The 12,353-nt window shown below is 37.1% G+C and overlaps 1 protein-coding gene across 1 annotated transcript; it reads left to right on the top strand.

Moving 5' to 3' along the window:
* The first annotated feature begins 8,579 nt into the window (after positions 1–8,579).
* Positions 8,580–9,512, top strand: LOC121035281 (olfactory receptor 8B3-like). The gene has a single exon (XM_040482816.1). It carries the CDS (start codon positions 8,580–8,582, stop codon positions 9,510–9,512), a length of 933 nt encoding a protein of 310 aa, XP_040338750.1.
* Positions 9,513–12,353: the final 2,841 nt, after the last annotated feature.

Genomic DNA, 12,353 nt, shown 5'->3' with positions numbered 1-12,353 from the left:
TAAAACTTACAGTTTATGGGAGAACATGAGAATTAAAGGGAAGAATGTCTTATGAGTGTTATGATACAAGATCTGGAAGTTCTCAGAATGTAAATAACAACAGCTGACATTGATTGACTATTTACCACATGCCAGGCACTGTTCTAAATATTTTACGTACATTTTTTCATTTAGTCATCAAAACAAACCAATGAAAGAGATGCTGTTATTGTCATCACTATTTTAAAAATTGTGAACTCAAGGCATGGAGATTTTAAGTAATTTGTCAAGTTTGTAAGCATGGTGTATGGTTCGAACACATGCCCACTAACTCCTTAGCCCCCACTCTTTTCTATGAGGAAAAGAATATGGCATCATTTCTTCATTAAATCATTAAATATATGGCCTCTTACATTCAAGGACCCAGTAGGACTTTCGGGGACAAATTACGGAAGGTATTTGGAAATAAAAACTTTAAAATTGGGACTTCTGAGGAAGATGCTCGGGTAGGAGGATCCTAAGCTTCCCTCATCCCACAGATACACCTGGATAACACCCATATTGGTGTAAACAACCCAGAAAATGATGTGAAGCCTGGCAGAACAGGTTTTCCACAGCTAAATGTAGATAAGAAGCTACATCAAAAACAGTAGGAAGGGGAGAGATTGGGCTGCAACCTGACTGACTGTCCCCAGGCTGGAGGGACACCACAGGTACAGAGAAGGGAGAGAGGCAGGTGCCACACTAGGCATCCCAGGCATGGGGGACCCACACTGGGAAGATGAATGCCCACCACATTTGGCTTTGAAAGCCAGAGAGACCTAACTTCATGAGTTCTTATAATTAGTGTGTCTTGACCCCTGGAACTTTAAAAATCAGCAGGCTTCCCAGAGCCAGAGGGTGATAAGATACTGAGTCTCTGCCCTTAAAGAGATAGCATAACAAATAACCCCTCTGAGATACAGCATAGAAGCAGAAGTTTGAAAAAAGTCCAGGATATATGGGAAGTAGATTTATTTACTAATCTCAGAACATGTGCTGGAGGGGCAGGTATCTTTGGGAGACTTCTCCAACAACAAAGGAGCTGGTGGGCAACATTTCTCCCCTGTGTCCCAGCCTAGATACCCAGACACCTTTGAGAATCAGCACAGTGCAAACACTGTCACCCAGCTTCGCTATCAGCCTGTGCCATCTTTGTGTGCCCCTGCTGACACCCCCCGGCTTGACCATTCTCCAAAGCTTATCAGGTCTCCTTCCACAGCAGACCTGTGCACACCTTGCTAATACAATGTGCCCTGCCTCTGCATTCTCTTATGGGCCCTCCCTATCCACCATGCCCTTGGTAGGAGTCCATCCACAGCAATGCCACAAGCATGGAAGTGTGCAAATATCCCTGAAAGAGGGCAGTACCACTCTAAAGTGACTCCTGCCTTGGGTAGAAGGGAAGATAACTATACATACCAGTTTAGTGGTGGACCCATAAGTGAGTTGGGGGCAGATATCTGGTCTGGCTGTGGCCCTGCCCACCAATGAAAGCTTCTTAGAGCACAACACTGGGAGAGTGCCCTGCAGTTCCATGTAACCAGAGCTCAAGGTCTGACCCTATTCATGCCCAAGATGGCCCCAGAATGGTCCATGAACAACAGAGGGACCAAATCCTTTCCACAGCTGGAAAAGAGACCCATTGCAGATGACTGGACTAAAGGCAAATGTGACTCAGCCACAACAGTAGGGTGCATGTAACATGGAGAAGACACTCCTAAAGTGCCAAGTTCTGGTAAACAGGGGACATTGCACTGCAGGCCACTACTTTCCAGCAGGAGCCATAGCTGACTTTCCTAACACATAGAAACAGATACAGAAAGCTAGGCAAATGAGTGGACAAGGAATATGTCCCAAATGTAAGAACAGGACAAAATCACAGTAGAAGAGCTAAACAAAATGGAGATAAGTAATAAGCCTGATAGAGAATTTAAAGTAATGATCATAAAGATACTCACTAGACTTGAGAAGAGTGGAGAATCTCAATGAGTCCCACAGCAAAGCAATAGAAAACCTAAAAAAGAACCAATCAGAGGTGAATAACCCAATAACTGAAATTAAAAATGGAGAAAGCAGAAGAATGGGTCAGTGACCTGAATGACAGAATAATGGAAAGCAATCAAGCTGAACAGGAGAAAGAAAAAAGGATAATAAAGAATGAGAATAGATTAAGGGAATTCAGCGACACCATCAAGCATATAACATTTGCATTATAGGGATCCCAGAAGGAGAAGAGAGATAAGGAGCAGAAAATTTATTTGAATAAATAATAGCTGAAAAGTTCCTGAATATGGGGAATGAAACAGATATACAGATCCAAGGGGGCACAGAGACCCTCCCCCTCACCCAAATCAACCCAAGGAGGTCCACACCAAAATACATTGTAAATAAAATGGCAAAAAAGTTGTGATAAAGAGAATTTTAAAAGAAGAAAGAGAAAATAAAAGTAGTTATATACTACTTTTCCCCATAAGGAAATTAGCTAATTTTCCAGTAGAAACATTCTAAAGGCTAGACGGGCGTGGCATGATATATTCAAAGTGCTGAAAGAAAACAACCTGCAGCCAAGAATACTGTATCCAGCAAGACTATCATTCAGAATAGAAGGAGAGATAGTTTCCCAAACAAGCAAAAGCTAAAGGAATTCATGACCACTAAACCAGCCCTCCAAGAAATATTAAATACTAAAGGGGACTTGTTGAGTGTAAAGACCATAAGCAGGAGTAAGAAAAGTGGGAAGCACAAAAGCAATAAAAGTAAATGTATATCTAAAAATCAGTCAAGGTATTCACATGATAAAAGGATGTGAAGTATGACACCATATACTTAAAACATGATGGCAGAGGGAAGTAAAAACTTAATGCTTTTAGAATGGGTTCAAAATTACTCATCCATTGACTCAATATAGACTGCTATATGCATAAGATGTTATATTCAAACCTGATTGGAACCACAAATCAAAAACTAGTAATAGATATGTAAAAAATAAAAGAAAGGAATCCAACTGTATCACTACAGAAAGCCAGCAAGCCATGAGAAAACAGAGTAAGAGAAGAAAGGGACAGAGAAGACCTACAAAAACAACCATAAAACAAGTAATAAAATGATGATAAGTACATACATGTCGATAATTACTCTGAATGTAAATGGACTAAATTCTTCAATCAAAAGACAGAGGTGATGAAATGGATAAAAAAAAAAAATCCATCTGTATACTGCCTACAAAAGACTCATTTCAGACCTAAAGATGCATACAGATTGAAAGTGAAGGGAGGGAGAGGCATTTATTGTGCAAATGGAAGTGAAACAAAAGCCTGGGCAGCAATACTTATATTGGACAAGACAGACATTAATACAAAGACTGTAACAAGAGACAAAGAAGGATACTACATAATCATAAAGGGAACAATCCAACAAGAAGGTACAACAATTGTAAATATTTATGAAACCAATGTGGGAGCACCCAAATACATAAAGCAGCTATTAATAAACATAAAGGAAGTAGTTGATAGTGATACAATAATAATAAAGGATTTTAACACCCCACTACATCAATGGATAGATCATCCAAACAAAATCAATAAGGAAACAGTGGCTTTGAATGACGTATTGGACCAGATGGATATAACAGATATATTCAGAACATTCTGTCCTAAAAGAGTGGAATACACATTCTTTTCAAGTGTACATGGGACACTCCAGAATAGATCATATGTTAATCCACAAAACAAGTCCCCACAGATTCAAAAAGATTGAAGTCATACCAAGTATCTTTTCTGATCACATCACTATGAAACTAGAAATCAATCACAAGAAAAAATCTGGAAATACCACAAATACATGGAGATTAAATAACATACTATAAAAGAGTGAATAAGTTGGGACACCTGGGTGGCTCAGTTGGTTAAGCATCCAACTCTTCATTTCGGCTCAGGTCATGATCTCACAGTTCGTGAAATCGAGCCCTGTGTGGGGCTCCACGCTGACAGCATGATGCCTGCTTGGGATTCTCCCTCTCTCTCTCTCTTTGCCTCTTTCCTACTCGTTTTTTTTCTCTCTCTCTCAATAAATAAATAAACATTTAAAAAGAAAGAATGAATGAGTCAAGAGGAAATAAAATAATACATGAAGACAAATGAAAATGAAAACACAATGGTCAAAAATCTTTGTTCTAAGAGTGAATTTTTTAAATTTTTAAGTGTTTTTATTTTTGAGAGAGAGAGAGACAGAGCATGATCAGGGGAGGGGCAGAGAGAGAGACACACACACAGAATCTGAAGCAGATTCCAGGCTCTGAGCTGTCAGCACAGAGCCCGACGCAGGGCTTGAACTTGTGAACTGCGAGATCATGACCTGAGCCGAAGTTGGACACTTAACCAACTGAGCCACCCAAGCACCCCTAAGAGTGAAGTTTATAGTAATACAGGTCTACCTCAAGAAGCAAGAAAAATCTCAAATAAACAACCCAACCTTACAACTAAAGGAGCTAGAAAAAGAAGAACAAACACAACCCTAACCCAGTACCAGGTTGAAATAAAGATTATAGCAGAGATAAATGAAATAGAAATTAAAAAAAAAATAGAACAGATCAATGAAACCATGAGCTGATTCTTTGAAAAGATCAACAAAAATGATAAACGGTAGCCAGAATCATTTTTTAAAAAGGAGAGAAAGGACTCAAACAAAATCAGAAATGAAAGAAGAGAAATAATGACCAACACCACAGAAATACAAAAGATTATAAGAAAGTATTATGAAAAATTATATGCCAAAAAATTGGACAAAGTAGAAGAAATGGAAAAAATTACTAGAAACTGAAGCTGGAAAGAATAGAAGATTTGAAGAGACCAATTACCAGCAATGAAAAATAATCAATAATAATAAAAAAAACCTTCCCAAAACAAAAGTCCAGAACCAGATATCTGGCTTCACAGGCATATTCTACTAAACATTTAAAGAAGAGTTAGTACCTTTTCTTCTCAAACTACTCCAAGAAATAGAAGAAGAAACACTTCCAAATTCATTCTACAAGTCCAGCATAACACTGATATCTAAGCCAGATAATGACAGTACAGAAAAAGAGAACTATAGGTTAATATCTCTGGTGAGCATAGATGCATAAGTCCTCAACAAGATATTAGCAAACTGAATCCAACAATACATTTAAAAAATCATTCACTATGATCAAGTGGGACTTATTCCTGGGATGCAAGGTGGTTCAGAATTCACAAATCAACTGTCATGATACATCATATCAATAAGAGAAAGGATAAAAATCATATTACCATTTCAATATGGAGAAAAAGCATTTCACAAAGTACAACATAAATTCATGATAAACACCCTCAATAAAGTAACAGCTAACTACAAATCTGTAGTAATCAAATACTACAAATCAAATACTACTGTAGTAATCAGACGAGATCGGGCGCGTTCAGGGTGGTATGGCCTAGACTCAAATATACTACATATCTATAGTAATCAAAATAGTATGGTACTGGCACAAGAATAGAAACATAGATCAATAGAGTAGAAAGAGATCCCAGAAATAGACCCATGATTATATGATCAATTAATCTATGATAAAGGATGCAATAATATGCAATGGAAAAACAGTCTTTTTAACAAATGGGGTTGGGAAAATTGGACAGTTATAGCAAAAAAAAAAAATTTCTTACACCATATACAAAAATACACTCAAAATAGATTAAAGACCTAAATGTGAAACCTGAAACCATAAAAATACTAGAAGAGAGTACAGACAATAATTTCTCTAACATTGGCTGTAACAGCATCTTTCTAGATATGTCTCCTGAGGCAAGGGAAACAAAAGTAAACATAAACTATTGGGACTACATAAAAATAAAAAGATTCTGCCCAGCAAAGGAAACAATCAACAAAATAAAAAGCCCAACCTATTGAATGCAAGAAGACATTTACAAATGATATATCCAATAAGGGGTAAGTATCCAAAATATAAAGGACTTATACAATTCAACACAAAAAAACAAGTAACCCAATTAAAAAATGGGAGAAGACATGAATAGACATTTCTCCAAAGAAGACATACAGATGGTCAATGGACAAATGAAAGGATGCTCAACATCACTCATCACCAGGGAAATGCAAATCAAAATCACAATGAAATATCATTCATACCTATCAGAATGGCTAAAATGAACAGCACAAGAAACAACAGGTGTTGGTGAGGATGTGGAGAAAGGGTGACTCTCATGCATTGTTGGTGGGAATGCAAACTGGTGCAGCCACTGTGGAAAACAGTATGGAGGTTCCTCAAAAAGTTAAAAATAGAATTACTATATGATCCAGTAATTCCACTATGGTGTATTTACCCAAAGAATACAAAAACACTAATTTGAAAAGCTCTATGAACCCCTATTATTTATAATAGGTAAAATATGAAAGCAACCCAAGTGTCTATTGATAGATGAAAGAAGAGGCAATATGTATATACAATAGAATTTTACTCAGTCATAAAAAAGGAATGAAATCTTGCTATTTACAACAACATTGATGGATATAGATTGTATAATGCTAAGTTAAATGTCAGTCAGAGAAAGATGAATACCAGAAGATTTCACTCATATGTGGAATTTAAGAAACAATAAAGAAAAAAAGAGACCAAAAAAACAGACTCTTAACTATAGAGAACAAATTGATAATCTTACCAGGTGGGAGGTGGGTGGGAGTAAGAGTGAAATAAATTAAGGGGATTAAGAGTACATTTATCATGGGTGCCTGGATGGCTCAGTCGGTTAAGTGTCTGACTCTTGGTTTTGGCTCAGGTCATGATCTTGCTGTTCATGGGTTCAAGCCCTGCATAGGGCTATTCACTGACAGCACCAATCCTGCTTGGGATTCTCTCTCTCTCTCCCTCTCTCTTCATTTCTCCTTCTCTCTCCCTCTCTCTCTCTCACACACACACATAATAAATAAATAAACATTAAAAAGTACACTTATTGTGATGAACACTGAATAAGATATAGAGTTGTTGAATCAGTATACCTGAAACTAATAAAATTGTACCTTAATTATACTGGAATTTAAAAAATTAAAAAAACACCTTTAAAAGTGAGAAAGGTGTTAACCTTTCTTTTTGGAGGTGACCCAGGAGAGATAACAACTGAACTGAATTACTGCAATATTTGAAATATTTAAGAAAAAGAAATAAGGCAGTAGGCAAACTCTATGGAAAGTTTTCATTTAGGATATGGGAAGAAAGGGAGAAAGAACTTATGCAATAGATTTTCATTAAGAGATGAAGATGATAGAAAGATGGGAGTTTAGTTTTGCCTCTGCCTTGGGGAATGTACAATCCTTAGAGTGAAATGTAAACTTGATTAGCTATTGAGTCCCTAAAGAACTAAAGAGAGATTGTGGTCCCGAGTGTAAACACAATCAATCCCTTTATTTCTCTTTTGTACATAGACTCTATTCCTTGGGATGGAGACTGAGCAAACATCTACCCTGTTTATAATCAAGTGCACTTTATCATTAAACTCACATTCAGTCTTCTGTGTCTTAAGTAGCAAATGTGATGATAATAAAGACTTTGGTCTCTGCTGCTTGAGAGGACTGAAAGTTATAATCAGAAATTATGATATATAGTCCAGAAATATTTGAAGGGCATATCTGAAATTAAGTATGGGCTAAATCCTTTCAGAATTAAAGAAACCAAGGCCTCAAGAGCCTGAAATTTCCTTTCCAAGACTACAGGGGTAAATACCAAAGATAAGGACGCACTGAGGTTTTCTGGCCTAAGGAGGGTGAGTTTCTGAATTCTGTTTATATCAATGTCCTTATTGATTTGACATGGAAGTCCAAAAATGTAAAGTAAGCCACTTCCCTTCCCCCCGCCATTTTGTGTAGTCCTAAGACTCAAGTAAAATTGACAGGAGAATATGTTTCAGGGGATAAAAGAATGTTCAGAGATCAGAGGGTTCAGGGGAATGTAGTATCTCAGTCAGTTCCCTCTCCATGGGTGGAACCCTCAATGTTCTAGAATTTATGACGTTTTCTCTGTGACATGGGACAGTAACTCAACCTCACCTAGACTCTGGTCCTTTAGTGTTGGATCAGGAACAATATTCATGGTTCCCAATCCACTAAGTCTAATCTGGCCCGTTAGAGGCCAGCTTCAGCTTGTTAGGGTCTCTGCCTCCAACTTTTCTGGTGATGAGAAGGTTCAAGTGAATGAAGAAATAGTGAGATGGGAGAAGGATGATTCTGTCGTGGGCCATGCTTCTTCTTACTCACCTTGGTTTTCCAGCAGTCACGTTGGCATGTGGCAGCACTGGCTTTCCCTCTTAAGGCAAAGTTTGTGATGCACTTTGCTACATTTAGCTTATTAAGACTCTAGTAAGGGAAAGTCCCTGTCACTTAGTCTCATGTTCATGGAAAAGGCAGATTCAATGGGTCCGGGTTGGGCTAGTCTTAGACATTGCCAGTGTACACACTCTCTTGTGGGATGAGATATTGCAGGAAGAGCCGAGTTTTTCTGAGTTTTCTTGTGTGTCCACAGATCCCCTTAGAAAAGAATGACTCCTGGAAATGCCTCTTCTGTGACTGAATTCATTCTGGTGGGATTAACAGATCTATCAGAACTCCAGCTTCCCCTGTTCTGCCTATTTCTAGTCATGTATGTGGTCACTGTGTTGGGAAATATAGGCTTGATCATTTTAATTGGGCTGAATTCATACCTACACACCCCCATGTACTTTTTCCTCTTCAATTTGTCCTTCATAGACCTCTGCTATTCTTCAGTATTTACACCAAAAATGCTGATGAATTTCCTATCAAAGAAAAATATTATCTCTTATATGGGATGCATGACCCAGCTTTACTTTTTCTGTTTTTTTGTAATTTCTGAATGCTATGTGCTGACATCAATGGCCTATGATCGCTATGTGGCCATCTGTAACCCACTTTTGTATAATGTTGTCATGTCCCCTAAAGTGTGTTCCAGCCTTATGCTTGGTTCATATTTGATGGCATTTTCAGGTGCTATGGCCCACACAGGATGCATGCTGAGACTGACCTTCTGTGATGCAAACACCATCAACCATTATTTGTGTGACATCCTCCCTGTGCTCCAGCTTTCCTGCACAAGCACCTACGTGAATGAGCTGGTGGTTTTCATCGTGGTGGGCATCAACATCATTGTGCCCAGTGTCACTATCTTTGTGTCTTATGGTTACATCCTCTCCAGCATCCTCCGCATCAGTTCCACTGAGAGCAGGTCCAAAGCGTTCAGCACCTGCAGTTCCCACATAATTGCTGTTTCCTTGTTCTTTGGGTCAGGTGCAATTATGTATCTTAAACCATCTTCTGTTGGGTCTATGGATGAGGGTAAAATCTCTTCTGTCTTTTATACCAATGTGGTTCCCATGATGAACCCCTTAATCTATAGTTTGAGGAACAAAGATGTTAAAATTGCTCTGAGAAGAACCCTTGGTAGGAGAGTGTTTTGATCAGAAACAGTGTCTGTTCAAGTGGTCATAGGGTAGGGATATTTCGTGTGTTTATTTATAGTATTTTTAGTGGAAGTCTTCCTATCCTGTTTCTCACTGTGGTGAAGGAAATATGAGTCTTCTCTCAATCTGTTTCTGTTTTTTTTTTTTAGGTTTGATCTGATTCCTTTGATTACCATTTTTACAACTTTTGCTCCTTTTCCTCATTTTTCCTATTTAAGAATAACATTAAGAAACATATTCCAAGATTAGATTATTTAACCTCTAATAGCTTCTCTTGTTTATATATGGAAGGATATTTTAAGCCTAATTATACTTTAGAATCACTTGTTGAACTTAAAAAAAGATGGAGATACTGAGTCTCAAATCCAGAGCTTATGAAATAGAAAACAGGATATATATGCATGTTTTAAAACTTCATGGGTTAATATGCTGCTCACCAAAAGTGAAAGACTTGATGTAAAAAAGGAGAATAATAGTATCTTTTTCACAGGTCAATTGGAAGCAACAAATAAAATAATGTGGCAACTACCATCAGAGCATAAAAAAAAAAAGAAACATATTTATCTGTTTTTTAAAATGTCATTAATGGACTTTTTTCCTGGAAAAAGATGAATGATTTAACAAATGATCAATAAAATAATACAAGTGTTAACTTGTGCATTGGGGGGTTTCTTAACTGACACTTGTAATGTGCAGTTGGAACCATGAACTAGATGATCTGTCTCTATTCCTTTCTTTCCATTGTACTGTGGGCAGGATTATGACTCCTTCAAATGCCAATGTTTCACAATTATAAAAGATTCCATAACAACTATCAATTTTACTCCACTTTGCAGCTGCAAACCCTACACATTAAACTTCTTTTAGCAGAGATTTCATTTTTACCACTCAAAGTCACACATAATAGATTGTTAATATTTATTGGGGTTAATGATTAATTAAAGTCATACAGCTTCTTCATAGAGAAGTCTAGAATAGACTATTAGCTACTTGATTTCAAGTCAACTACTTTTTCTAGTATACTTTCTAATTCACTTTATTTTTATTTTAGTAAACATGAAATATGAGAAAACTTTTCTATTTTGAATGCTGACATTTTTGCAAGAAAAGAAAAATGTGAAATGTTTTCAGAGTCTTCTAATTAAAACAAGACACAGGAAGAAAGATTTTCCAGGAACATGCCATTATTCTATGGCCCAAAGAGATATATACCCAATAAATCAGAGGTCCCTCAGTAGGGAATGGACAATAAAATTTTAGAAACCACATTTCATTCTGAATTTATAACCTGCTCCATAGAATACTGTAATTATCCTTCACTTTCCATGAAGTTTTCATTAAAACTTATAATATACCCATATTAATAGTGGTCTTGGGAATGAAGACCAATAGCTATGCTCACATTTGTAGGGAACCAGGTAGGGTAAGTAGAGATAAAATAATGAGTTGTAATCAAGTTAGGAAGAAGGAATAGAGTGTAAAATGATGAGAAAGGAAAGTTTTCTGTGACTCCATTCTTTTGGGAAGGCCCTAGAAATAGTATGTGGATGACAGGATTTCTCTTGATAGAATAAAATCTTAAGTTATTTGATATTTAAAAAGTTAAATTCACAGGACTGGTAGACCTGGGAACAATAAAATCACCTCTGCTTTTTGGTGGCTTTCATATGTTACTCCCGTATGGATTTTGAAGTATGGAAATCTCAAACCGCAGCTAGAACAATGGCAATTTGAAAGAACTATTTGGTCTATGGCCATAACACCCTGACTGCGCCCAATCTTGTCTGAATGCGCTATTTGGTGAATAAATGAAATGGTGTCAGTGTCTTTTCTGTAGTGGAATGTTGGATTGTTTTTCTTTTGAGAAAACGGCAAATTGATGAACACTCAAAAATCCTTAATATGTTGCATGGAGTGACAACTTAAACATTTTCTAAGATAACTTTAAAAACATTCACTATTTTACTCTTTTTCCAATCTCTACTCACTATTTAGGTATTTTGAAAGTTAGCATAGCTAGATCATTGGCTTGATTGTTTTTGAGGCATTTGGCATTGCTAAATCCATGACCTGTGGTTTTAAATGACCACTCATTTCCCATGTTCTGACCCCAATATTAATATGCTTGATTTTCACTATTTATATAAAAAGGGGGTCATGAGTGGAGTTTTCATTTTGCTTTTGTTTTACTGTGTTGATAAAATTGTTTTCCATACTGGAAGAAAAGTTTATGGCTGTGGTATTTGGGATACTTTAAAGACATTGTAGACTGCATTCACTCTTCATGTATTTTATTGCTCTTTTGAGGTGGACCAAAGAGTGGATTTAAAAGTCGTTGATCTTTCATATGATGAGATTCAAATACAAATGACTTCTGTTCCAATTTCAGGAAAAGAAAATCCTTTATTTAAAATTAGATCCCATTTGGGATGAGCACTGGGTGTTGTATGGAAACCAATTTGACAATAAATTTCATACATTAAAAATAAAATAAGGGGCGCCTGGGTGGCGCAGTCGGTTAAGCGTCCGACTTCAGCCAGGTCACGATCTCGGGGTCCGTGAGTTCGAGCCCCGCGTCGGGCTCTGGGCTGATGGCTCAGAGCCTGGAGCCTGTTTCTGATTCTGTGTCTCCCTCTCTCTCTGCCCCTCCCCCGTTCATGCTCTGTCTCTCTCTGTCCCAAAAATAAATAAACGTTGAAAAAAAAAAAAAAAGAACTGTTGAATCACTATATTGTACACCGAAAACTAATGTCCCAAAAATAAATAAACGTTGAAAAAAAAAAAAATAAAATAAAATAAAATAAAATTAGATCCCATTCTTTCAGATTATTTTGGAAA

This window comes from Herpailurus yagouaroundi, unplaced genomic scaffold (assembly GCF_014898765.1).
Source record: "Herpailurus yagouaroundi ecotype Mexico unplaced genomic scaffold, PumYag 161, whole genome shotgun sequence".
Taxonomy (NCBI): domain Eukaryota; kingdom Metazoa; phylum Chordata; class Mammalia; order Carnivora; family Felidae; genus Herpailurus; species Herpailurus yagouaroundi.
Note: the sequence above shows the minus strand (reverse complement) of the source record. Positions and strands in the feature narration are given on the sequence as shown.